At 36.4% G+C, this 27,376-nt stretch overlaps 1 protein-coding gene across 20 annotated transcripts in view; it reads right to left on the bottom strand.

Annotated features, from left to right (window-relative positions):
- The window catches only part of LOC127975014 (regulating synaptic membrane exocytosis protein 2), a 144,930-nt gene that overhangs the window by 55,779 nt on the left and 61,775 nt on the right, over positions 1-27,376 (bottom strand). For 5 of the 20 annotated variants that reach the window (XM_052578726.1, XM_052578724.1, XM_052578729.1 and 2 more), the window contains 14 exons: positions 25,222-26,042; positions 19,212-19,405; positions 15,675-15,794; positions 13,607-13,706; positions 13,312-13,435; positions 12,744-12,790; positions 12,495-12,607; positions 10,978-11,025; positions 9,376-9,506; positions 8,370-8,562; positions 7,847-8,000; positions 4,635-4,703; positions 1,431-1,566; positions 727-792 (listed from right to left, as the gene is read on the bottom strand). In XM_052578726.1, the coding sequence (XP_052434686.1) occupies positions 727-792; positions 1,431-1,566; positions 4,635-4,703; positions 7,847-8,000; positions 8,370-8,562; positions 9,376-9,506; positions 10,978-11,025; positions 12,495-12,607; positions 12,744-12,790; positions 13,312-13,435; positions 13,607-13,706; positions 15,675-15,794; positions 19,212-19,405; positions 25,222-26,042 (2,316 nt within the window). Of the gene's footprint in view, positions 1-726; positions 793-1,430; positions 1,567-4,634; positions 4,704-7,846; positions 8,001-8,369; positions 8,563-9,375; positions 9,507-10,977; positions 11,026-12,494; positions 12,608-12,743; positions 12,791-13,311; positions 13,436-13,606; positions 13,707-15,674; positions 15,795-19,211; positions 19,406-19,576; positions 19,645-25,221; positions 26,043-27,376 lie in introns of all 20 variants that reach the window. The other 15 variants (XM_052578745.1, XM_052578735.1, XM_052578743.1 and 12 more) reach the window with 8 other exon arrangements.

Raw genomic sequence — 27,376 nt, forward strand, 5'->3', positions numbered from 1 at the left:
TACATGATTAACATCCAGCAGTAATACGACTACTACTAATAATAATACTACATTAATTTAATAATAATAATAATAATAATAATAATGTTTCACATTTTTATAAAATTATTTCTGAAATGCTTTTTTTTGTGCTTTAAGCTATAATAATTTATTTTTAATTACAGACACAACTCATTCAATAAAGAAAAATAGTAATTATAACAGTATTATCCTTTAAAATATTTAAATAAATTAAATTGAGTCACCCGTGAGGAGTGCTATTTTTATATTGCATGTCGTGTGAAGAAAATCATTTGTGGAATAAATTAATAATCACAAGTGAAAAAATCTGAATTTTTGTAGTGGCATTGGCAAACAAAAATATTTGATTTTGCATGATGCTGCATCCACAATATGTCAAGTATCAAACTTATTTATAACTTAAATACTGTATATATACAATTTTGTGCACCAAATTTTGTATTATGCATTTATACCAGCATTGACATTAAGTCAACATGAGGTTGTGCAGATTCAAGTTTCTCAATGTCAGAGAACCTCATGAATTCAGGTTTTCATCAAAATAGTATCAAACTGGTTGCATCTTATCATTTCATGCTTATAAATGTATTGTCCTGAAAACCTGGATTCGTTCAGAGGAAGTCAGGGTTTGAGAAACGCTGAAGTGTTAGTGGAGGTTCTCAGCAGGAGGTTAATGGGGACAGACGTTGGCAGCAATGGCTCTACCTGAGTTCCTCCAGCTGACTGTCATGAGGCTGACTGTGTCGGGTTCGAGGTAAGGTGAGAAAATGACTGCAGGCAGATGGAGAGAATAGATGTGGATTTTCAAAAGAGAGATGAAGAGATTTGAGGGAAGAGAGAGGATGTTGATGATGGGATGAACCCAAACGTTTCACGTGGAAGAAATGTGGTTACTGTTCAATGACAACAACACTCACACTTTTAGCTGTATCAAGAACAGAGATCATTTTAAACGAGTGTTATGATAATCCCAATAAAGAGGCTCTAGAAAACAGGATTTTCTTGCACTTTATTAAAACCAAGGTAAACAATCAAGCAATCAAATAAATCAGATAGATAGATAGATAGATAGATAGATAGATAGATAGATAGATAGATAGATAGATAGATAGATAGATAGATAGATAGATAGATAGATAGATAGATAGATAGATAGATAGAAAGAAAAAAAGAAAGAAAGAAAGAAAGCTCCTAATTGTTTATTAGGAACTAAACAAACTCTTTACTAAACAAACAAACTTAAATATATAATATTAAACAATAAACAAACAAAATTGGCCGGAGAAGGTGAAAACTGCTACAAAAAGTAAAATAATAAAAATAATTGGAATTAAATGTGAATGGTAAACCAAAACTGCTTAACTGTGATTCAGATGTTTACGAACAGAGAAGGTTCAGATCTGTCTTACCTCTGAGAAGGGGGCATGCTGGGAGACCGTGAACGTGCTCGGTTGATGTCAGCTGACCGAGAGCAGTGATTGGATGATAAGACCTGCTCAGGCACAGAGAGGGTGGAGCTCTGGAGGTCCCTGCCATTTCTATAGTCTGTAACGAACCAAAGGGAAAGAATTAATCAACAATTGTGCACTAATAATTTATACTACATGTGTACTTCATTTTGAGCAACTAATGCAAAACTGTTAAATCCTTTACTTTACTAAACCCTTTATTTTAACATGCTTTAATAAAGTCCAGCAAGCAAAAATATTTAATCAAACTAGATTATCTATTCAACACCATGTGTTTTTTCACCACAACTGGTTGTTAAATTGCTTTTTAAAGCCAATATGTTCCAGTCATGAATGAACTTAACTCCCATTAAATCAGAAAACAGCTTTCACAACCAAAACCAGAATAATGACTTTTTCCTCATGCAAGAGCCGTCAACCCGCTCAGCCTGATGGCATTTCATTACCCAGCATTCAGTGTGGCCAGGGTAAGGTCAGTGCCTTGCATGATTACAAAAGATTGATGTTCAACTGACTGTATCGCACATTAAAACAAGCCGAAAGAGGTAGAACAATGTATCAAAGAGAAGTTCAAGGAGGGAATTTCTGCCTTTATGATGACATATTTACTAACCAACCACAAGCATTGGATAAAATAGTCACTTTTTAAACTATTTTCTCAGTATTAAATTATATAATATTATTTATTTAAGTATAATATTTGTGTTTTAACGCATAATGGACACCTCTGATGGAAATTATCATAAAAATGTAAATTTATTATTAAAATATACCCATAACTAGTTATCTTGAAAGGTAGCATAATGATATACTACCATTAAAAATGTATTTGAATTAAGTCTATTATGCATATCAAGGCTCAAGTATCACCTCAACGCAAAACATATAGCAGCTAGCATGGACTTTACATTTTATGTTGAACTTTGTATTATTTTGTTGGTGCAACAGTTTATGTTGAACTCTTTATTGTTTTGGCCAAGGTTATTGAGAGTTGGACTTAGTATGTTATGGCCTCTGAAGCAACAGAGAGATGTTTTCTAATAGTCAGTATTTCCAATGTTCTGAATGTAATTGACAGTATTGTGTTTTACTTTAAAAAAAAAAAAGCACTTTACAGAAGGTTCCAGCACCTATAAGCTTCCTGAATTTCTGAAATGTACTATTTCTAAATTGTTTCTAAATATGCTATTGCTAAACTTCATGGCAAAAATTGCACTGGTCTGCTAGACTTGGTTGAACAAAAATAAACAATATTTTGTTGCTTAAGCTTATGTATTCAGTCATTATTCAATGGTATACTATAAGTCCATGTGGAAAAAATTACTTCTCACTGTTCTCAGGTCAAATATTTATATGCGATTAAAATGCGATTAATTTCGATTAATTAATTACAAAGCCTCTAATTAATTAGATTATTTTTTTTAATTGAGTCCCGGCCCTAATATATATATATATATATATATATATATATATATATATATATTTTTTTTTTTTTTAAATATAATTTATTCATGTGAAGAAATTTTCAGCATCATTACTCCAGTCTTCCGTGTTACATGAAATCATTTTAATATGCTGATTTGCTACTCAAGAAAAAGAAATTATTATTAAAAATGTTGAAAACAGTTGTTCTGCTTAATATATTTTTGTGTAAATCATGACACATTTTCAGGACTTTTTGATAGATGCAAAGTTCAAAAGAACATTTTAGATCAATTTACTGAATAAAAATATTAATTAATAAAAAAAAATGTACTGTACCCCTTGTAATTTAACTTAGTACAAGTAACATTGGTTTGGTCTGTCACACACATACTGTAGTGTCTGAATGTGACCTCGGCATGCTCCAGCGCAGAGACTGCATCAGCACCGGTGCAGCATGCTGCAATAAATGAACGGCTGCTAGACACACAGGCCACAAAACAACAACAGCGGCACAGCGCATGAAGGGAAAGCAGCGATCTATAATTCCTCTGAATGTTAATCATCTCCTCCCGGCGGAAAGCACTGCATCAGCACTTTACAACCGGCCCAGAGACGGAGCCAAAATCAATGAGAGAGAGAGAGAGAGAGAGAGAGAGAGAGAGTCTAAAGAGGGGGAGGGGGGGGGGTTCCCTATATCACAAAGAGCACGCCTGGAATTTTAAAAAGGGTGTGTGGATGTGTGTGTGTGTGTGTTTAGGCTTTCCCTTCCCATCTGAGATGCCCGTACAGATGAACATTTTAGCACCAGTATTAGGCTAAATTGTGGAGATATCTACGTATAACATACTACCATACTTCATACTGTGCACAGCAGGACATTATTGAATTTATGAGAAAGATGTTTTACATTTTGATTTAATCAACGTAACTTCAAAATTGGATTAAAAATGCAAATAAGACATGATAATGAGATGATAATTGGACACAATGGGACTATCTATTTTTTTATAAATGGCAAAATCTTTTTTTTTAAGTATACAGTATATATTGGGTGGTACAGAGTATGCAGTATCTTTTTTTTTTGAAAGTATATAATATGTAATCTTATTTTAGTATTATTTATATACTATAGTAGTATTTATTTATACCAAAATGTTAACATTTCTTTTATATATATATATATATATATATATATATATATATATATATATATATATATATATATATATATATATATATATATATATACAGACTACTTAATATATATATATATATATATATATATATATATATATATTCATTTTTTGTAATTTGTGTGCTTTGTCATTTTTATTTATTTTTTTGTCAAACTTACGTTTAAGTTATAGTTTTAGTAATTTAGTCGAATCCAGATATGAGATCTTGTGAAGTGTGCATGTGATCTGCATGACCGCGTGTTCTCTGTGTGAATGTCTATCTATCTATCTGTCTATCTATCTATCTATCTATCTATCTATCTAACTATCTATCTATATATATATTTATTTTTTATTTTTATTTTTTTACATTACCCCATCACATTGCATACTTCCAGTCATCATCATTTGGAAATAAACATGGTTCTGAGATGTTTGTTTTCATAGGCAAATAGTGGCTTATTTTAAACTCATTTAGCAGTTAACGTCTTCATCACCTCTGTCAGACGGTGGCACTTTCACCATGTTCCTGCTAACATCTTACCTGACACGACGCCAACACCATCATCACAGTCATAGTCTGAGAACTCACTGTCGCTGATCCTCTGAGACCCTACAGACACACAGAGAGACAGGTGTTAGAGCGCTCTGTAGCCACACCGGATCATCTGATGCAGCATTTGATCAGTTTTACACTATAAGCCTATTTATCTAATATCTTTGTTTCAAAATCTCATCGCTTTCTATCTACGGCCTACACAAATAGACAAACCAAACAATCAATAAATAAAATAATACATTTTTTGTAACCAAGTATTGGTTAATATTTCTATTTAAATGTTTTTGTAATTATTATTTAACTAAACACAACTATGTTTACCAGCTCTTTTTAAGAAATGGATGAAATACAATGAACGAAAGAAAAATTATATTTATAGTTGACATTAGTTGGCATTATAGTTGTCATAATCTAAATATTTTACTCTTTTTATATTTTCTGTTTTCATTAAAAAAATATATATATATTTCGTAATTGTTTTGTAATTTCAGTATACTTCAAATTATTACTTGTTTTTTCACCTAATATTATTTATTTTTATTTTACATCAGCATTGTTTCAATTAATTAAAATTGGATGTAATAGTTTAGTTTTTGATGTCTTTAGAACAACACTGGTATAATATTCCTGATGCCCTGAATCGTAGACAGCTGCAACGTAACAGCTTAACCACAACTGACAAACACTGCTGTTCATTCATCTTCCTCTGTGACGTTCATAAAAAGTGGTAAAGAAGCTCTCTGCACTGGAAAAGTCTATTTCAGACCACTTCCAGATAACCGAACATGTCAGTCAGATATCTCTCTCTTTTCCAAACCCACAAAACAAGAACGAGGCAGACTGAGCTTTGTATTACGTGAGAAAATAGATCTTCTTCACCCTTCGCTTCAGTCACGAGGAACAAACCGAACGAGGAACAAAACGCTGACGTTTGCCGAGTCTGACACTCTGAAGCGGCCGCTCCATCACTCAGTTCAGATCAAGAATGAAAGCTAATCTGCCGAGCGGCGTTCACACAACTACAACCAGAACGGACACCCAGCCTGCGCTCGCCCACCAAACAGACCCTTGACAAGCCAGCAATAAACCTGCTCTCATTTCATTCGCCTGTCCTCTTTTCTCCTTCAACTCTCCGGTCTATAAATCAGTCTCTTTAAATCACTAAATCAAACACACGTACACCGAAGTGTCAAAAGAGATTCACAAACTCAGAAAGGATCACTTGAGGTTTTCTTGCGACCTGTCTTACTGATTTGTTAGGGTTACACACAAGACTTTTCTTATGGTGTGCAATGCATCAATGTCAGAAGCTTAAAGTAAGTGCAAAATCTGCATTTTTAATAACCACCCATCATCCAGTTGAACCAGTTCCTGTTAAATCTCTGTAAGGGATGTCTTCATAATATCCTAATTATGTCGGAACATATTAAAAAAGATGGCTCTTTAGTGACACTTTTCAAAACGATTAGCTAACTGCTGTCAGTGAAGAGAAAATTACTGGAGTGAACATGATTTGTGAGGCTTTTCCTTTGCTTATGTCTCTTTGGATGCTGAAAAACAGGTGCTGCAAGTACAAAACCCACACAGCAACCAAAAACCAAGAAAACTCACTCTTAAAAGAGAAGAAACTAAACTAAACTAATTCAAAGGCAATGCACACAAAGGCGGGATATTAGATATTATATTATTTATCACAGCTATGGAGGATTAGTAACTACAAAGGGAGAGAAAACTACCAATTAGGACTGGCTTGCCAGAGAATGACAGAAAAGTGTAGTGTTTTCTCTAACCATTTATGCATCAGAATATATATTTGCACAAAAAAATGATTTCACTGTCTTATGTGCATGTGTATTTATGCATTTATAAGATAAAGTAAAAAAAAAAAAATGAAATAGTCACATTGTGAGATATCATTTTGTATTTCTGATGTATAAATATAAATTAAGTTAAGAGAAATAAAGTTGCAATTATGAGAACTAAATAGCACATTTTAATTTGTAATGAATAATGATGCATTTTTGGTTTGCGGCCATCAACTTCTAATATATAATAAAAAAATAAATAAAAATTAACACATGATAAATTAATTAACTCTTTTGTTCAAAAGTCAGAAGTCAGTGAGGGTAAAATTAAATTGATCAAAACTGACGGAAAAACTTAATTCTTTCCTATTTATATTTTTCATGGAATCTTGAAAAAAGTATAATGATTTCCATTAAAAAAAAGGAATCATGAGGGATCATGTGACACTGAAGAAAAAATTATATTTCAAAATATACTCAAATAGAAATAGATTTTTTACTAAATGTTTCATTAAATAAATGTAGCCTTTGTGAGTGTAAGAGACTTCTTTCCAAGACATTAAAAAATAAAAATAAATCTCACCGAGCACAAGCTTTTGAACTGTAGTTTATAGACATTTTTTAATTGTTTAATTTCTATGCAAAAAATTCTATTGTGACCATTAACATAATGTAAAATAAATAATGTTGTATATGAATTTTCCTCATACCACCCAGCCCTTCTACAAGTAATGATAACAGTAAACAGAAGCCTGTGTTCACTACATTGCATATGAAGAGGTCGGACTGATCTGCAACAAAGAGGGAAAAACAGCAGCACTGGGGAGACTCAGAGGGCACTGTGGGAAAAAGTGGCTGTGTGAGGACATGGTCCACTTTGGTCAGTGTTTGTTTCGGAGAGGGACAGCAGGGTGGATCCAGTATAAAAACACACGGTGAAACCCAGAGGATCAGCCTGAGCATGCAGCGGTCATTACCTGAGCTGTACACAAACGGGCCTTTGGCTGCAGAAATAACCAGGTCAAGATAGAAAACAATGAATGCAGGACACAATTGCTTAAACCAACAGTTTTAGTGTTTCAGATTTGAGCTCAGATGACTGAATGTGTGTGGTCTTGGGCCTGAAACATGCAGTACTCTATGAAAGCACGAAACATAAGCTGTTTTCATGTGTTTACTCATTCTGAAAATGTCCTCTGTTTTGGCTACTGTAGTTCAAATCATAGATGCTTTTTTAACATCTTTGCGTAAATGCTGTCATACAAGTTCTGACAAGGAAGAATCGCAAAACTAATCACATGCATCTTTAAGAAAACTAGACAAAAAAATGTAATCTGTAAGGGAATCGTTCACCCAAAACAGAGAGTTAGAGGGAGATAGAGAGAGACATACTCTGCAGTCTGCGTGTGGGACTGTCTCCATGCAGCGCTCGTCTCTGAAGGCAGGGGGAGCTCTTGGGCAGGGGTACCGATGAGACATCATGTGTTTGTAGCTTATACCAGTGCGGCTCATCGTCCAGCAGCGCTGTTTCCAGCTCGATAAGGATCTACACACAAACATTTGCTTCACATTTAAATGCATGACGACATATCCACTTTATCCCGAAAACATATTCAATGCATGTCACTGAACCTCTAAATGTAAGATTTTTCATTTGACTGCATGATTTATTGAACAGTTAACTACAACAATAACACAATATGCATTGGAGTATATAAAAATAATATTAGTATTACTATTATAATTATTTAAGCATACTATTTTGTGAACTAAACTGTCACTAGTTAGATATGTTATTGTAGCAAGATCAATTTAGAATTATATGTCACTAAATAGCACGCAAATACAAAAAATAAAAAAGTGATCAACTGGTAGAAGAAGCATAACCTTGACTGATGATTCCTTTTGTCCTCACCTCTCCCAAGAACTCACTCTCCTCCTCTCGCACCCGGGCCTGGTCCCACAGCGTGATCTCCAGCATGCGTTCCCTGAACTCCCGCCGGTGGACGGGGGAATACATAAAGGTCTGGTTCCATTTGGGCTCTAGTGATTTCTTTACAGTTTTTGTTCTTCTTTTGCTTTTGTCACTGGAGAAACAATTATTCAAACTGTTTTTATTTACCATCATGATAGAAGAACCCGTGAACAAACACTGAACTCAACAAGCTGAAGAATACTATGGGAATATGGGAATGTTAAGCGAGACATGTGAGATCTACTTATAGACTGCTCTCAGAAGGGAATACAAGCATAGTGCTTGCTGCATACTGCTCCGATTTTGTTTTAAAATGTTATCTTGGCAGTCAAATCATATTGAGAGTAAAAAAAAAAAAGTTAAATGTTTTTTCATTGCATTGTGGGACATAGCATCCCACAGGGTTATAATTGTTAATAAAAAAATATAAATTATATATATGTGTGTATATATATATATATATATATATATATATATATATATATATATATATATATTAGAAATGTTGCCTTGGAAAACAACAAAAAAATTCAATTGATGCTCAAGCATTAAGTTACTAACTGGAAATAAATACAAACTAACACCAAAACTGAAATAAAAATAAATTAAACCTACAAAATAAAACCTAAATAGTTATAGTTACAAACAAACACAAATCTAGAACTGATTATATATATATATAGATGAAACTCATTCAAATAAAAGCTAAAAATTTTATTATTAATAACGTGTAATAACATTCAAATAATACTACAACTGCATTGATATTTCAATGTATTTTGTATATGGCACATTTTAGAAACTGTGCACAATATACATATTACATACAGCTAAAATAGTGTGACTAAGGTGTGCCATTCTGAACACAGCCATATTGAACTGTTTGATGGAAAGACAATGTTTTTTTTGTTTTTTTGTCTTATTGGCATAACTGCCCTAATCTCACCTTCTGTCAGGGAGGAAGTAGATCTTCACGTAAGGATTGCGTGGTCGGCCGTCTTCCCTTGAAGGCAGGTCCTTTGCCCCCAGTATGGTGACGATAAGCTGATGGCCGACTTTGTCATACCAAAGTTTGACCTGCAGGGGGACAAAGATCACAGCCTGCATGAGATGAAGAGGGACTTGTGTTCTCAGGCTTCACATCATCTGCTGCTACATTTAAACACATTAAGAAAAGAGTTTGATATGCATTGTATCGTAGTATTGCACATGCTAAGATACGTGACAGGCCAAGCTTGGTTCTCAGACAAGTATGGACAAGACAGAAAAATACTTAGAAGTCAAACACACACAGAAACCACACAAACTTAACAAATAAAATGCTAGATCTTCTAAGCCGGAGTCCATACTTGCTTGTAGTAATAGGAACATAACTGCCTACAAATGTCTCAGGCTGCAGAGTAACACATGCAGTGAAGGACGTTCCACACTTTATGTAAAAATGCAAACAAGGCAAAGTGTTACAAGGAGAGCTAGGTCAAACAAACTGTACCATTACAAAATCCCCAACAGGACCAGAGGTTGCTGTGCATTAGGGAAAATAATGTTGCCCAAAATAGAAAATCTGCAATATTGTTGAGGGACACGGTCTGAAAACCATTGGATATGTGAAGAGCTATAGATATAATGTTGACATTAACAATGCATTTGTTTTTTGATTATTTTGCTACAATCTTAAAATCTTAAACAATCTTAAAATCATTCACATCATGTTTTCTCAGTTACAAGTAGGTACAATTTGCTTATTTCATACATCCCTGAAGAACAAATAAAAAGAAGTAAAACGGGTATTGTTAAAGGTGCTGTGAAATTATATAAGACATTTTGCAACTGAAATAGCCCTTTATCAAACTCCAGTCTCCTAAAACATGTCAGCAAGCTTGATGTCAAAATGACTGACAGGCAGAGAGACTTTCTGATTTGCTAGATTTCTGACATTATATATTTTTTCACTTAGCAGCGATATTTTATACGTACAACTACTTACAGTACCTTTAACATATCCTTTTAACTGCAACATGAAACTACCAGCAGTGTTAGTACCGATTTAGTATAATTACATGTGAAAGAAACAATCGTTTTTGAAACAGTCAGCAAAGGAATGAAAGTACTCTGAATCACTTCTTTCTAAACGGTATGGATGAGTATCAGGATTCAATGCAGTTTCATGTTACATTGAAAAAGAATCAAATTTTATGTCCTGACAAGCTCAGCAATCACTAAAACATTTAAAGAGACACAGTACTCGTCTGCCGAGGCAAACACCGCAGGTGAACGTCTCACAGAGTTAGAGTCATTACTCCACATCTGCCAACACTCGGGTGTCTCTTAAAATATTTTTGTGCTAATTCATTGCATGCATATGATTTATGCCTTACATTCAGATAAAATATGCTTAAAACAGCAACATCAAATAAACAGGTAAAGAAGTCTTTGAATGCTCAAACTGAGATAATAAACTGTTTTGGAAATGCAGTCATTTTTCTACTGTGCATTAAATGAATTAAAGCAATATAAGAGAAGTGTATTTATAGACAGCAACGGTTACCTGAACTCTAGGGTTAAAAGGCTCAATTCTTCTACTAAGGCTTTGGCTCTGGGTAAGTAAAGTGAATGGAAAACAACAATGAAGAGAAATGCAATAAAACTAAAACCTGAAATGTCAATACCAGTTGTTAATGCAACACTAAGAAAGCCGAAAGGAGATTCAATCCAAAGACAATGGCTATGGAACATACTGCACTGGAACATTTTGATTTATTTTTCGTATTTTGACTTGAATGCAATCTCTTGCTCAGATATTGGGAAATTAGTGTTCAATGCTCAAGACTCTTAGAATTGAATACTTCCTGTGCATTGTCTAGAGCAGAGTTTCCCAAAGTGCATACCACAACCCTCTAACTTGGTTCTAGAGTCTCATGAAAAAAAAAATCGAATCGTTTTAGACAGACAGACATGTCATGTCTTTTCTTTTAAAAAGTGGCTTTGGGCCATCTCTTCATGGACAACATGGCTGTTTACATTGAATCTCCCGCTCAGCAAAATACAAAGTGACAAAATTTTTATTTAACACAAACAAACACATACACACCATATAGTGTTAGAAATGATCAAATTTGGAGAGATACAGAACAAGAATATGAGAAAACATTTTTTTTTTATTAATATAAATAATACACCATTCATTTTGAGATTAGTGGTATTGACCCAAAACTACCCATCCATCCATCCATCTATCTATCTATACATATATCCTCTATCATTAGCCACCCCTGCTTTCTAGATAACAGTATTATCCACTGGAAAATCCCATTTTGGTCCACCATTCGTGGAATTCATTGATTTTTTCATCTAGGGAATAACCCACACTTCATTTGTTTTGCTTAAATCAAGCAGCTTGTGCACTTTACACCAGAGTTCGTCATGTTCTACAAGCATCCTGGGTATCTTTACACACACACATAATGGGCTACATGAGGCCTGACTGTAACCTGATCAGGTTTGAGGAGACTATGCAGCTCCTGCTGATTACTGATCCAATGCCTCATCGCTGTTCAAAGCCATTTAAGTGAAATGAAATGGAAAAGTCAAAGAATTTCAGATTTTCTTAACCATTTTTGCTTCTTGATGAAGATAGGAAGTTTTGTTAATGTTAGTACACCAAATTAAAGCACATGGTATGCAAATTATATGTGTAAGCAATGCTTTTTGGGGGGACGACGTGGCCTCATGGTTTGAAAGTTGGATTTGTAACCCAAAGGTTGTGGGTTCAAGGCTCATACCTGCAGGGATTGTCAGTGAGGTGAATGAATGTACAGCGCTCTCATCCACCTTCAGTACCACAACTGCTCCCCGGGATAGTGCTAGTATGGATCCCATACTAATTCCAAGTATGGGTCACCATTCTTGGCCACATGTCATGTCACTTCACTTTATCTATGTATTTTATAAATTATGGAAATGTGGTTTGGTTCCACAAGCTTTTGGGAAACTTATTGCTACTCTTCATCCAAACACATACTGATCAAAACACTTTCTATCCCCTGCAAAGATGTGTTTACTTACTGTAAGCTGTCCCGATAAGTACTGAGGGGCATCCCGCAGCACTCCGGGGCTCATGGGAGACGTGACGGATATGGAGGGGCGCTCCATCTTCTGAGACTCAAATGAACTCGAACCTTAGAAGAGATTCAGCGTGAAGTAGAACAGCTCCAAATTAATAAGAGATTCTTTCAAAGAGCTGCTGCAAATGTCTCATTAATGTCTCACAGAATCTCATCGTTTATACACGCTAGACTGAGAAAATGTACTCACTGGACTCCAGTTGTGCGTGTGTGCTTTCTGGTATCCTGGGGATATCGCTGCAATGACAGGGGCACAGAGAAAATCAATGACATGTGCTTCACTGACCCTGAGCGCCACATTAGTCTTGATGTGAAGTTTGTGGCAGCAGCCCAAATTCACAATCTAAAGAGAGTTCACTTGGTCATGCGCTCTTTACAATTACAATTAGGGTGATTAGGAGGGCTAAACTGAGGGCAGCAGTTTTGTTTGCTTGTTCATCTGAGCCAGCAAGTACTCTAAAGGTTCAAATCAGACATTTTTAATATTTTTTGTCCTGGGGTCCACTATTAAAGTTATGAACCCAATAAAACATTGCATGACTTTGTCGTTATTCATCAGAAGCCATATGTCAAGTTTGCAATTATATTTCATATTTTCTTTTCAATTAAAAAGGAGGTTTGAAGTTTGTCTTTTTTAACAGTATCCGCATAATCTACTATATTAGAGGCATCTGTTGGATCTTTTGTATTCACAGTAACTGAATATTTGTAAATGTTATTTCACGTTACACTGAAGAACGCTGTAGAGGACGCCGTACCCAATGGGTCGTGAGACCACTAGTTCCACCTGAGGCTCTGGCTTTGATTCTAAAATGATATTGTAAACTTCTTTAAATGTGGCTCCTTGTAACTTTCGGCCGTTCCACTCAAGGACTTGGTCACCTATGAAACAAGAAAATCACTTAAAACTCTGTTATCAAACACTCAACAAACTGTCAGACTACCATGAAAAAAATTGGGCCAATTCTGTTTTCTTTCCAAAGCCTTTGAAAAAAATTGCCAACCCCAAACTGCTGAATGGTAGTATATGAAATACTGAAACATAGCATGTACCTGGTCTGAGATGCCCAACTGTATCCGCTAAACTCCCTTTCCTTACTTTGGTGATGAACGCACAAAGTCGCCTGGACTCTGTCATCTTTCCTCCAACCACCTGTAAAAGACAAAGTAAAATGTTTAGAAAATGAACTAGTCATGCTGAAACTACAACATATTCGTTTTTGCTGTTGTGCCAACATTTCTCCCAAGAAATGGCAATGAAATTTCACTGGCATTGTAGGTATCACGACCATGAAGGCTTCATGTTAAAATAAGCTACAAAAGTCAAACATATTTAATAGTTCTTGGCTTTTTTATTCATGTCCGATTTTGTTGAGGACCTAGAGTTCAGAAAGAATAATCGGTTGCAAAATAAACTGCACAAGTTTACACTGAACAATAAAAATGGACTTTCGAGGGTGTGCATGTTATTTCTGTCCATGCTTTTGAAAGAAACGACTGTTTGAAAAGGCCTGGAGGTCTGTTCCATAAACCACGTGACCAATCGCTCTGTGAGCATCATACAAATCAAATCCCCACTAATGGCAGCCCAATGCAAACATACAAAGAAGATTACGAGCTGCCTCCTGGATAAAGATGGCTTTACATAATGAGTGGAATGGAGCCGAGGGCGATTGTGAGTATGTGTGTGTGTGTGTGTGTGTTTGACAAACTGCTGCTGGTAACGAATATAATGCACACGGTAGCACTGAGCTGACACACAGTCAGCCATTCAGAAAGTTTGTTATCAGTAACGATTCTCTGTTTCTCTCCACTCCGCTGAACAATCCATGTGAAAGTGCTTTAACAACAAATACAAGCTTTGCATTTCTGCTTTTAAACCCTGGAAGTGCACAGCTCTGTTTACTTCCAGTGCTCTTTTTTGCTCTTTTAATGACAACAATAAATTACTATTAAACTTTATACTTTCTCGGTTAACATTTGTTAAAATTAATATGCATTCACTCTTAAAAATAATGTTTTTTATTGGCATTGATGGTTCTGTGAAGAACTTTTACCATTCAAAGAACCCTGATTGCGCAAAAGGTTCTTTATTGTGGAAAAATAAATCACTGAAATGTTCTCTGGGGACCCCAAAAAAAAAAAACTTTTGGAAGCTTAAGATTAATTTTAATGTTAATGGAATATTTCTGACCTTATTTTATCAGTGCTCATTATGGCAAGTAATAAAATGTTTGTTCATAATTTATCATTTTTCAAATAACTTAATCCACTTTTAAAATGAACAGTCCCACTAAATTTGTTTTACTCAGATTACTGAAGTAAAATGGGTTTTGAACATGCTTCACATTTACTTCAGTTTTATGTCAAAATAAAAAAATGATGGACTTTTATGATATTAACCCTTTAAAATCCATGGCCATGTTTAATTTCTCTAGAAGACCCACAATGGATATTTCTGCTTTATAAAAATGGTATGAAATTATTAAAAAAAACTTAATTAACATAAATGTTATCAATATAATTTGTATTAAAGGAATAGTTCATGGAAAAAAAAAGCTTTAAAAATGTAGCTACCCTCAGGCCATCCAAGATGAGTCTGTGTCTTCACTGACACAAATCAACAGATTTGGAGAACATCATAATATTTTATTGGAGCTGCTTTGGGCTGTTTTGCATGTAAACAGTATTTGATTTGGGCATATTTCTGTCCTGATTCAGATGAGGCAAATATTTCACCAGAGAAAGCAATATTATGGATAGAGGGCTTGTATTGTACATTATTATTATTATTTTTTTACAATCACGCAAGATGGTAAGTGTAGTGGATAACTTGTGGATTATTAGGATGTTTTTATCAGCTGTTTTGACTTTCATTCTGACAGCCCCCATTCACTGCAGAGGGTCTGCTGGTGAGCAAGTGATGTGATGCTACATTTCTCTAAATCTGTTCCAATGTAGAAACAAGCTCATCTACAGTACACTTTTGAAAATGTCTGTACATTTTCATTTTTGAGTGAACTACTAAAGCAGGAATGACTTACTGCCATTACTACAACTAAACAGCCATATGTGAAATCATATAAAGATCATGCCCAGACAGGAAGGAGAAGCGACTCACTTTCAGTCCCAGAAGAGCTCCAGAGTCGCGGGGAACGCTGCCGTCCTTCATGCGCTTGTTGAGCAGGATTCTGCCGATCAGTCGATCTCCATCTTTGGAGGGCTGCCATGTGACCGGGTGCTGTCAGGTCAAAACCACAACAAACATCATTCCAGAACACACAGAAAGCTGCCAGTGCTGGTGCGGGGAAGGCCCAGATGATTTCATTGTGATTTATCACACAAACTCGCTTGTGATTGCAGGTGTTTCAAGCCACACATCTGGGACAAAGCAAATCATGTTTCTTCGAGGCTTAAGGGATTAGCTCTCCCAAAATGAAAATTCTCTCATCATTTACTCATGTCATGTCTGCTTTCCGTGAATCATGTAAGGAGATGTTTTCTATACAACAAAAGTAGATTGAAAATAGTAGCAGTCTGCTGATGAGTCATATGGTCAAACCGGAAACTAGAGTGCAAAGTGGTCCATTTCCAAGCGACTATGTATTTGTGTTCCTGTAGCTCAACTGGTAGAGCACTGCGCTAGCAAGCAAGCAAGCGCAAGGTTGGGGGTTCGATTCCCCGGGAACACATGATATGTAAAAATTGATAGCCTGAATGCACTGTAAGTCGCTTTGGATAAAAGCGTCTGCTAAAGCATAAATGTAATTTTAATTTAATTTATTCCAAGTCTTCTGAAGTCTTATGATAGCTTAGCATGAGGAACAAAGTGAAGCTGAATTTCTCCCGCTTTCAAATCTTAAAAATGAGTAAATGATGACAGAATTTTCTTTTTTGAAAATTCTTAAAAATTCTTAGTTTTGTTTTAAAATGTCTATTAATCTTAGTCTTAAAATGCATGTTTTGCAAGTTAAGATTGTTAAATATGTTTAAATTCAATTAATGCCTCTATTATAATAACGCTCAAACAGATTTATATTAGTGATCTGGGTTCAAAAGTTAAGCTATACGGACAACATCTATGACATGCTGTCACTTGCAGAAAATAATTTTGAATCGTCCTTCAGATGGTACAAAAAATACCAAAATGCTTACAGTAGAAAAAAAATATAATGGAGGTCTATGGGGCAAGGCATTCCAGATGGTTTAAAAGCAAAATCGTAAAGCTTGCATTCTTGCTCAAGTGATTATATTTCATACACATTGGCTATTTTCTGAGCTATAAAGTTGTCTAAATTGTCCTTTCATTGGTGAGATGACATTTCTACATGAATTAAATTCTGTTACATGTTACTGGCATTATTCCACAGTTTGCGTCATGTAAAAATCTGACAAATTCCTTAAAGCTGCAGTAGGTAACTTTTGTAAAAAATATTTGTTAAACCTGTCATTATGTCCTGACAATAGAATATGAGACAGATAATCTGTGAAAAAAATCAAGCTCCTCTGGCTCCTCCCAGTGGTTCTATTGCCATTTGCAGAAATCCGTGCTCCCGTTGAGAACAACCAATCAGAGCTGCGGTCCGTAACTTTGTTTGTGTTCAAAATGTAGAAAAATGTATATAATAAGTGAGTACACCATGAATCCATTTTCCAAACCGTGTTTTTAGCTTGTCCTGAATCACTAGGGTACATCTATAATAAGTGTTTATATTCTGACTATTTTAGATTGCTTCGGGGGTACCGCGGCGGAGTAACCCAGTACCTTTGATTCTTCATAGACATAAACAGAGAAAAGTAGTTCCGGCTATGATGTTCTTCCGCAAGACGCAAGCAGTTCTGTTTATTAACCGCTAGAGCGTCAAAAGTTCCCTACCGCAGCTTTAAATGTTGAACAAATACTGCTAAAAAGGTTTTATATTGTAATCCAAAAAACTGAACGACTTTCGCATTGCAATAACTTTACATATATAATGCTCAAAGTGGTTATACTTTATAAACGGTAATGGTGTAATGCCTTGCCCCATAAGTTTCATGTGGAAGTAATTTATACTTACTGTAGCATTCACCAGTTTGGGGTCATTTTTTATGTTTTTGTTTCTTATGCACACCAAGGCTGCATTTATTAGAAATTAACTACACTGAAATTGCTAACAAATTTTACAAATAATAAAAAAGGCAAGTAACACATTACATTAACTGTGGAAATTTAAGTTAAATGACTGAAATGGTAAAATTCTGGTAAATTGTACTTTATAAGTCTTTATTAGCACATCTGGAAATTTTCTGCATTAATATATATAAACATGTATTTATTCCTATGACAAAGCTGAATTTTCAGCATCCGGAAGTTCAAAAGAACAGTGTTTATTTGAAATAGAAATCTTGAAAGCTCTAAATGACCTAATTGTCACTTTTGATCAATTTAATGCATCCTTGGTAAAAAAAAATATAAATTTCTTGAATGTTAGCATTTTTACAAAATTAGGTTAGGAGAGCTTAACATGTACTGAATCAAGAGCATTCATAAATGCTTCATAAATATAATTTTTGGGCTCTAGGTGGTGTAGAGTTTGTGTGATCTTGAGGGAGTGACATGCACCCATCACATGCAGAGAAAACCCCCACCGGCGGACAGATCCCGCTTCCATCACCACAGCCGAACCCCAGCACCACATCCAGCAAACACGAGCCACAGTAATGGAAGAAGAAACAGATGATGTTCAAACTGAAAGTGAGGAGAACAGCACGGCAAGGCTCACGAACACAAACAGTGGAAACCAGTGACCCATAACATGGAGAGCAAAGGAATATGACAGTGGAAAGGGAAAAAAGAAAAACAAACTTTGTGGCAAAACGAATCCTAGCTGGCCGTCTCTGAGCGAGTGAGTGTGTGTTTCGGAGCGAGTCTCCTGGAGCGTGAGTGTGTGGGAGAGAGGGGAACCAGTGAGGGGTCTGGGGCCCGGGGCCCTACCACAGCTAACAGGGCCACTAACACAGCAATAAGACACGAGGCTGAGAGGGCATGCAGCTGACGGGGGAACCCACATTCTCTAAGTGCCATGACAAAACACACAGTCACATGGTGGAGTGATTCGCTGCTACTGTATGTCAACTACGGCAGCTGCAGCTAAGAAGCAAATGATAACAGAGCAAGCAAGAGGCTCCCCAGCTACTGCCACAGAAAAACAGAAATGTAAAAGTCAGGAAAAATTTTTACAACTTAAAAAAGGGATAGTTCAATCTAAATTTTTCAACTTTGCTCTTCCACAGAACACAAAAGGAGAATGTCCATAAAGCTCTTTCCATATAATTAAATATTGCATAAAAGTCAAACTTTTATTTTCTTTTTAGAAAAACTGACAGCTCTTGGTCACTGTCTGTTTTTATTTTATGGAAAATAGCAACTTGGATATCTTCAAAAATATCACTTGTTGCACTCCAGGAAAAAATAAAGTCAAATAGGTTTGGAACTACACCAATTTTTTTTTTTTTCGGGGTGGTTTGGGGGTGAACTATCCCGGTAACTTTCAAAAAGAAGATCTGACCTAATATTAGCGACATCGAAACAAAGACCATGTGAAAATGGAACAAAATGAAGTAAACAAAACAAGATCAATAGAAATCAAACCAGTGCAGGCTAGAGAGGTCCCAGTACCTTCTCACTATGGCTATGCTCCTCGTTTAGGGTAGTGCTACTGCATGTATCAACCCCCGAGTCTTTAACCTGGGGTTCACACCACTCAGCATCTTCTTCCAAAGAGTGGCCCCCAAAGCGCACCATTTTCTTTTGGCCCTCAGATAAGGTGTGTGACTGCTCAAAAGTTTGTCTTTTTCCCCTTTGACTGTCCCCTACAGACATGGGATAAAAACAGAAAGAAAAAAAAAACATGCAGAAGTGAAAATAAATCAAAAGAACCATGAAATGACACAGAGTGACAGAGAGAGAGAGAGAGAAAGAGAGAGAGAGAAGAGTGAGAAAGAGAGAGAAAGAGGTGGGACATTAGGCTCCGCATGTCTCACCAAAGACATGGAGGAAGCATCGCTGCTATGCCACGTTGTATGATCCCACCAGTGGCCATCCAAATCTCCTGCGAGTGCCACACACACACACACACACACACACAGTCACAACACACACACATACAGCAGACAGCAGAAGTAGTTTGTGAGGACACAAGAAAACATAGACGTGGGGAAAAGAGACACTAAATTCACTCAGTCATACTGTTAAACGCGTTAGTCGCAATCATACTTACATTCAAACTTACTAAACACTGATTGTTATGCTCACAGCCATATTTATGCAGCTATCTATGACAATTCCGGCAAGAAAACGCTAACTGGAAGAAAACTAGAAGAGGTCAAATGGAAAAACTTGGCTGAAGTCGCTATCTTCTACGTCTGACTAATAAGATCTGAAAAGATATTGGGACTGGGCTGTAATACGCTTAATTTGAAGGAAAACACACACACACACACACACACACACACACACACACAATGTTGGAGCAGCCTGACTTGGCTTCAGTTTAAAATCTCTGAACTGCGTTACTGTGTTTGGAGAGATATAACATCATCTGGTATAACACTAAATAGCACTGGAAATGGCATCCTTAAATATGACGCCAACCGATATGACATCATAATCAGATATAAAACCATTAAATATATTACAAAGAGCTTGACAGATCAAATATGACGTTGTCCGAATATAACATCACATACAGTATGGCTTGATTGGATAAAGCATATATATATATTAATTAAATAAAAGTATTTCATCCCATTTGACTATTCGGAACCTGATGTCATTGTTTACTCACCTTATGTTATTCCAAACATGCATGAGTTTCATTCTTCTGTTAAACACAAAATAAGTTATTTTGAACCAAATTTGGAATCAAACAGTTGCTGGTATAGCCATTGACTTCCATAATATAGATAAAAATACTATGGAAGTCTATGGCTACCAGCAACTGTCTGGTTACCAACATTTTTCAAAATATCTTCTTTTGTGTTCAACAGAAGAAAGAAATACATACAGGTTTGGAACATAAGGGTGAGTAAATGATTACAGAATGTTCAGTTTTGGGTGAACTACTGGGTGAAACCAGGTAATCGAATTAGGCCATGTTTTTCCATTTATCTCAATGACAAAAGTGGCCCACTTAACCTGGGACCAAACAATAACAGCAGCTACAATTATTCCAGTGCACATTCACACTCCACTTATTTGTGTCCCAAATGTCCACTATCACCACGCTATTCTCCTGGAGCACTGCTGTGTTCTCTCTCTCTCTCTCTCTCTAGTAAAAGCGTAAGCGAAGCTTTCTTTGCAGCTACGTTCTGGGATCTATTTCTCTCTCGCTCTCACGTTCTCGGCAGAAGGCGGAAGTGCTGATTCAGGCCTGAGCACAGCTCCCAGGCCGCTAGCGCACGGTTCTCCATCACTCTGACAACTCAATAAAAACCCAGTGTAAACTATTAATTGGATCATTAATTATTGATGCTGTTTTTACTACAAGTAAAGGGGACAGGAGAACAGGGAGAGACACAGACCACAGACAGTGACATTGCGAGCAATCATAAAATTAATATTGATATTTGTCTCCATGAAGGTTCCAAACAGGACAGCATTGCCTAAAACTGAAGATGCGATCTGATCGGTTCCCCTTTGGCATGACATGGAAATGGGAGATTCACGATGAATGAATGTCATTCTTTTGCATGCTCTATGCCCTACCCACTTCACTACTGTCAACATTTTTAGTGAAAAAAATATACACATGTCTAATAATTATGAATTTTAATGTGCTATGTTTTGCTCATTTTAAAAGTGCAATTTTAACCATGGTTACTATGCAAATAATTACAATATAAAATAATTTAATATAAAATATTTAGTCATAATTATTCACAAAAAAATAAAACTATTAACTTTTTTTCATTTCATTAAAACATTAATAAAATATTATAGTTCTTTCTACACCCATGATAGATAAACCTGTTAATCCTGTAAATCTGTATAATGATGGGTAATATATTGATGCACATTTAATTTCTAGATCTAATGTCTGCTAAGAACACAGAGTACTGAAACATGAATGTAACCCTGACCGACTCCTTCAAACCTTTTCACCAGTTCTGTCTGCACATCTGCATATCGATAGAGAGAAGAACAAATAGAGAAAGAACACTACACTAAATCACACGAGGGTCTCCTGCTGCACATTAACATTTTTACAAAGCTTTAGTGCAGGCCGTCCCATTTCAGGGTGTTTCTGCTGACAGTTTAAAGAGCAGGAGACATGAATCAAATGAGTAGTTGACAGTAATTATATCTGTAATGTGTCATTGGGGAAAGCTCCACCCCAAATGTTTTGTCCATTACATAATTCGCCATGAATCGCACAAGGTTTTACGGCTGCTTTGAGAGCGGGTCTGAATGCAGAGCGAGCCGAGAGCCAATCACAGTGGCTTATCCCGATCCGAACACAGGCCTGCAGCCAAGCGGATGCCATGGTAACCTGCTTTCACCTCATTACATCTGATCCTCAGACAGTCAGACGGCAAAACAAATAACGTCAAAACCTGCAATAAGAAAGACTGAAATATAAACTGTCTGCTAGTCTGCTTTAAAAAATCAAAAAGTGTCCAAAAACATCAGATGTCCAAAGTGATTATTTAAAGAAGCGTTTTCCCCAATGTTATAATTCTTTCCTAACTAATTTAATACACTATACTGGAAGGTTGTATCATTGTGGCACTTTCCAAAACCAGCTCTCACTGCCTCTGAATATGCGTACTTTCATACTATATTATACAGTATGCAAAACAGTGCATCAAGTGAGATGTCTGAATAAGCAATAATCATAAAATTTTACACTACTGTACAAAAGGTGTTGTTCAAAAGGGGTCAAAAGGTCCTTTTTAAAAGAAGGCTTTTTTTGTTTGCCAAGGCTGCATTTTTAAATTACAGTAAAACCCGTAATATTGTGAACTATTACTACAATACTGAATTCTAGTTTAATATTTGTTTAAATATAATTTAGTCCTGTTAAGGCGAAGCTGAATTTTCAGCAACATTACTCCAGTCTTCAATGTCACATGATTGTTCAGAAATCTTTCTAATAGACTGATTTGCTGCACAAGAAACATTATTTATTTTTATCAGTGTTGAAAACAGTTGTGCTGCTTATTTTTGTAGAAAGATTAAGATTTTGTTTTACAGGATCCTTTGGTGATTAGAAAGCTCAGAAGGACAGCATTTAATTGAAATAGAAATATTTTTCTAACATTCTAAATATCCTTACTGTACATTTACTGCATCCTTGCTAAATAAAAGTATAAACAAACAAATAAGATAAAAATAAAAACTTTTGAACAGTAGTGTATTTTTACATGAGTTCAGTGGAGACCAGTAGAAATGGGATAAGCCTTAGAAAATGGGGGGGGGATTATATAATCAATAATAATTCACATCAGTTAGGCATAGTTTGTTTCAAGTCCAATTTTAAACCAAAATTACTCTGTCCATCTGCTATTGGTCACACAGAAGGGTAGCTCCGCCTCAAATTCGCACCATTGGCTGATCCACTGTTGCTATGCCTGGCCAATCAAACAAACAAAATAAATGTTTTGAAAGCACCACTGTTTACACTTTTCCGGGCAATCAGCCTACTTGTGGTTATTGAACTAGCTCATTACACTGAAATAGAAGAGAGTATTTTAACATTACAACAAACAAAATATACGCACACCATAACTGTGTGTATTTAAATCAGCTGAACTAATATCTCAATGACGAAATCCAGTACAATGACTGATTGTCTGGTTGTTATCATGCAGAAACGCTACTATCCCTGTGCCGTATCTCCACTGCGCTCGGCTCTCATGTGCGATAAAGCTGACGGGAAAGGCAGTCTTATCTGGCCTGATGTGCTCTCCCCTCCTCCCTAAAACCCACCTGACCTTCAGAGAGAGCGTTACTCCTCTCCTCTGGTTATAAGTGTGGCTGTGAAACCTGGAAAAGCGGAACATCAATAATGTAGAGCTGTACGCTGGGTTTTGTCCTCGGGATGCTTATATAAGTGGCTCGGGCATTTGTTCTCACTGCAGTTCTCCATCCCGCCTCCATCATCCAGACTCAATCACGCAACTTCAAAACTTTACAATCTAATATGCTAAAATGCATATCATATGCATGTCATAAAATAGTCCAATACGTTGCAGTACCAGGTAAAACGTGCAATCAACCTTTTTCTAAGCTTGCCTTTTTGGATACATTACACCAAGCTTGTTACATTATTCTTGCCCACAATTCAGAACAAAGGGAGTTGAATGGATATAACAACTGCATCGCTATATGAAAGGAAACTACCAAACAAAAGGCACATATACATACATTAAAGTGCATTTGAAAAAAAAAATAGTCTAATAATGTAATAATAGGGGGTTTACTGACATTTAAGTGACAAAAAGTAGTATCCGACTAGTCATGTGATCTTAATACTCATTGCCAATACTAATTTCTTTGGGTTTAAAACTAGATAAATAAGTGCACCTTTAATATTAATATTTATCTTAACATTTATCAGATTACAAAATCATCTCTATTCCTTGCTTCTCTATCATTTTCTCTCTTTCCTCTCTCAGTCTCTCTCTTTTTTACACGTTATTCCTCTGTTATGTAACACAGCCCATTACATCTGATATGAGGGAGCCAAGACCCAGCAATATCTGTCATTGGAGGACAACCGACAGAACACAACACACACACATATATACAGAAGTAGAAAGCAACTCACACAAGTCATACATACTGTAAATGAACACCTCTGTTGGAGCATAATTAACAAGTTATTTTAAACAACCAATGAAATAATCAATATTCACACACAATGACTCCTTTTGAAAGAAACACCCAGAGGTCTCTACTCACACTCCCTGACTATACACACACACACACACACAAGCCATTCACACACGCACACTGTGAAACATCAGCATCAATTAGAGGTTATCAGCATAAAAAATATTATTCTGAAAGTATTCATAATCTAGTAAGTTCCATGAAAATATTAGCAAAAGCTTTAAACTGATAGCAGTACAGCTTCAATGCATTAACATTCACTACAGTTCAAACATATGGGGTCAGTAAAATGTATTTTTTTTAATTAATATTTTCATTCAGCAATGCTTTTCATATATTGAAGATGGAAAGTAACAGTAAATACTAATAATGTTACAAAAGAAATAACGTTACAAACAAATGTTGTTCTTTGTAATTTTTTAAAAAATCCTTAAAAAAAATTATCAGTTTCCACACTGTCAGCAACAACACTGATAATAATAATAATTGTTTCTTTAGCACATTTGCATGATTTCTGAAGGATTGTGTGACACTGAAATCTGGAGTAATGGCTGCTGAAAATGTGCCTTTGCCATCACAGAAATACATTTAATTTCAAAATATTTAAAATAGATTTTTAAAGTTCAAAAATATAAACACAATATTACTGCTTTACTGTATTTTTTATCAAATAAACATAGCCTTTGTGAGCACAAAAGACTTCTTTCAAAAACACTTTTAAATCTTACCAACCCCAAACATTTGAATAGTAGTGTACGTACATAGTATATCAATTATGAAAAAGCTGCGTTACCTTTTTCGCTCACAGACTCACTCTCGATCTCCACGTCCTCACAGCTGGTGTACTCCGGTGTAGTGGCCAGTTCCTCCTCTGAGCTGCTCAGGGACACCTGCCTCATTTTGCCGCCCCTCTTGGTCTTGTGAGGTTTGGGTGGAGGCGGCCTGACGGACTCCGATTGGTCAGAACTGAGCGAGTCGTTCCGCAACATGCTCTCCATTTTTTCTCGTTTACTCTTCCTTACGGCCGAGACAGGATCCAGGTGCTGCTGCCTGTGGAGGGAGTCCACGCTGGGTGGACTGTGGTTGGACCTCCAGTGGGTGTGTCCGGGACCCGGTGAGTAGGGGGGACCCCGCAGGGGCCCCAAGGGCTCCTCCATCTCTGTGTACGCCAGGGAGACATCGCTGTGTCGCCGTTCATGCCTGAATCGCGAAACCTCAGCATGCATGCGCATCTGTTCCTCGTAAGGTTGGGGTTTGACCGGGTAGCGGGCCAGGTTCGGGTCACTGCGGTAGCGGTTCTGGTACTCCTCCTGCCGCTGCCGCTGAAGCTCGTGCTCGCTGAGGGGTGGGCCATCGGGAAGGAAGCCGGGTTCGGGTGGATACTCTTCCTGAGAGTGCCAACCGCCCCGTTGAGTGCGGTACGCACTCCGTGCTACCTCCGCGTCCTCATAGGAGCGGCCGTAGCCTCCCCGCCACTGGCGGTCTCCGGCCCCGTAGTCAGACGGCGATCGTGGCATGCCGCCCTCCCCTGGGGCATACTGCGAACGCTCCGCCTTCTCCTCCCTTTGGTCGTATTTTTGGTTTGGATCCCTGGTTGCTGATGGGCTTCTTTTCCTGTCAGTCAGAAAGAAAGAAAAAATAGTAAAGCCATGAACACTGAGAAATACTTCATTGATATATGAATTGCAGGCATATTTCTGAACACAACGACACATATAATCAACCTTAGGGCTTTTCACACTTGAAATGGTTAATCGTGGGTCATTCAAAATCCTGGTATCTTGTTTAACATTTCCAACTGCTCATACTGTACTTCACCCAAAAATAAACATTGACATTTGATTTTCATACCCTAAAAGGGGTAGTTCACCCAAAAATGAAAATTCTGTTATTAATTACTCACCCTCATTTCGTTCAAAATCTGTAAGACTTTCATTTATCTTCGGAACACAATTTAGGATATTTTTTATGAAATCCGAGAGCTTTCTGACCCTCCATAGACAGCAAGGGTCTTACCTCGATCAAGGCACATAAAGGTAGTAAGGACATGGTTAAAATAATCCATGTGGCATCAGGGGTTCAACCGTAAATTTTATGAAGCTACAATTATACATTTGTGAGTAAAGAAAACTAAATTAATAACTTTATTCAACCATTTCTTCTCGTCTGTGTCATTCTCCGCCACATGTTCGTGAGAGTAACACACATTCTCATATCTTCATAAAATTAAGGTTGAACCAAGTACTATTTTAATACTACCTTTCTGGGCCTGGAATGTGGTGGTTGCGTTGTTGCCTATTGAGGGTCAGAAAGCTCTCGGATTTCATCAAAAATATCTTAATTTGTGTTCCAAAGATGAACAAAGGATTTACAGCTTAGAACGACATGAGTGTGAGTAATTAAGAATTTTTAGGTTTTAATGTTTGGTGGAACAGTTGCTGGTAGCCATTGACTTCCATAGTAGGGGAAAAGAGTTTCACACTGTACATTCCTAAACCAGTGTCATTGATTGGATGAATCAGCCTTGCTTACATAAAAAAACATTGCATAAAGCTCTAGCATCGCATATCCTTGTATTACATGTTGCCAACTGTATTTCCAAGACTTTCCTGAGTAGACTTTATGGGCTTATTATTTCTATTAATTTTTATTTCGGTTTTAGTTATTATTTCAAGTTCAACTAAAACCAGCCTTTTTTAAGGTTAGGGTCAACAAGTGTGATGTGGTTTTAATTTTAATAACCCTGATAACCAGAATATCAAAACTGGCCAACATTAGTAGTTGTTTATTTGTATTGCCATGTCAGCATCTAAGGCTGTCTTCATGGCAGAAACTGAGTTGAAATAATACAAGACTTACATAAACACAAACTCTTAATTAACATAAAAAATAAATTAAAAAAAGCTTTCTACTTGAATTAAAAGCAGAACGGTAAAATAAAACATGTT

This window comes from Carassius gibelio, chromosome B16 (genome assembly GCF_023724105.1).
Source record: "Carassius gibelio isolate Cgi1373 ecotype wild population from Czech Republic chromosome B16, carGib1.2-hapl.c, whole genome shotgun sequence".
NCBI classification, from domain to species: domain Eukaryota; kingdom Metazoa; phylum Chordata; class Actinopteri; order Cypriniformes; family Cyprinidae; genus Carassius; species Carassius gibelio.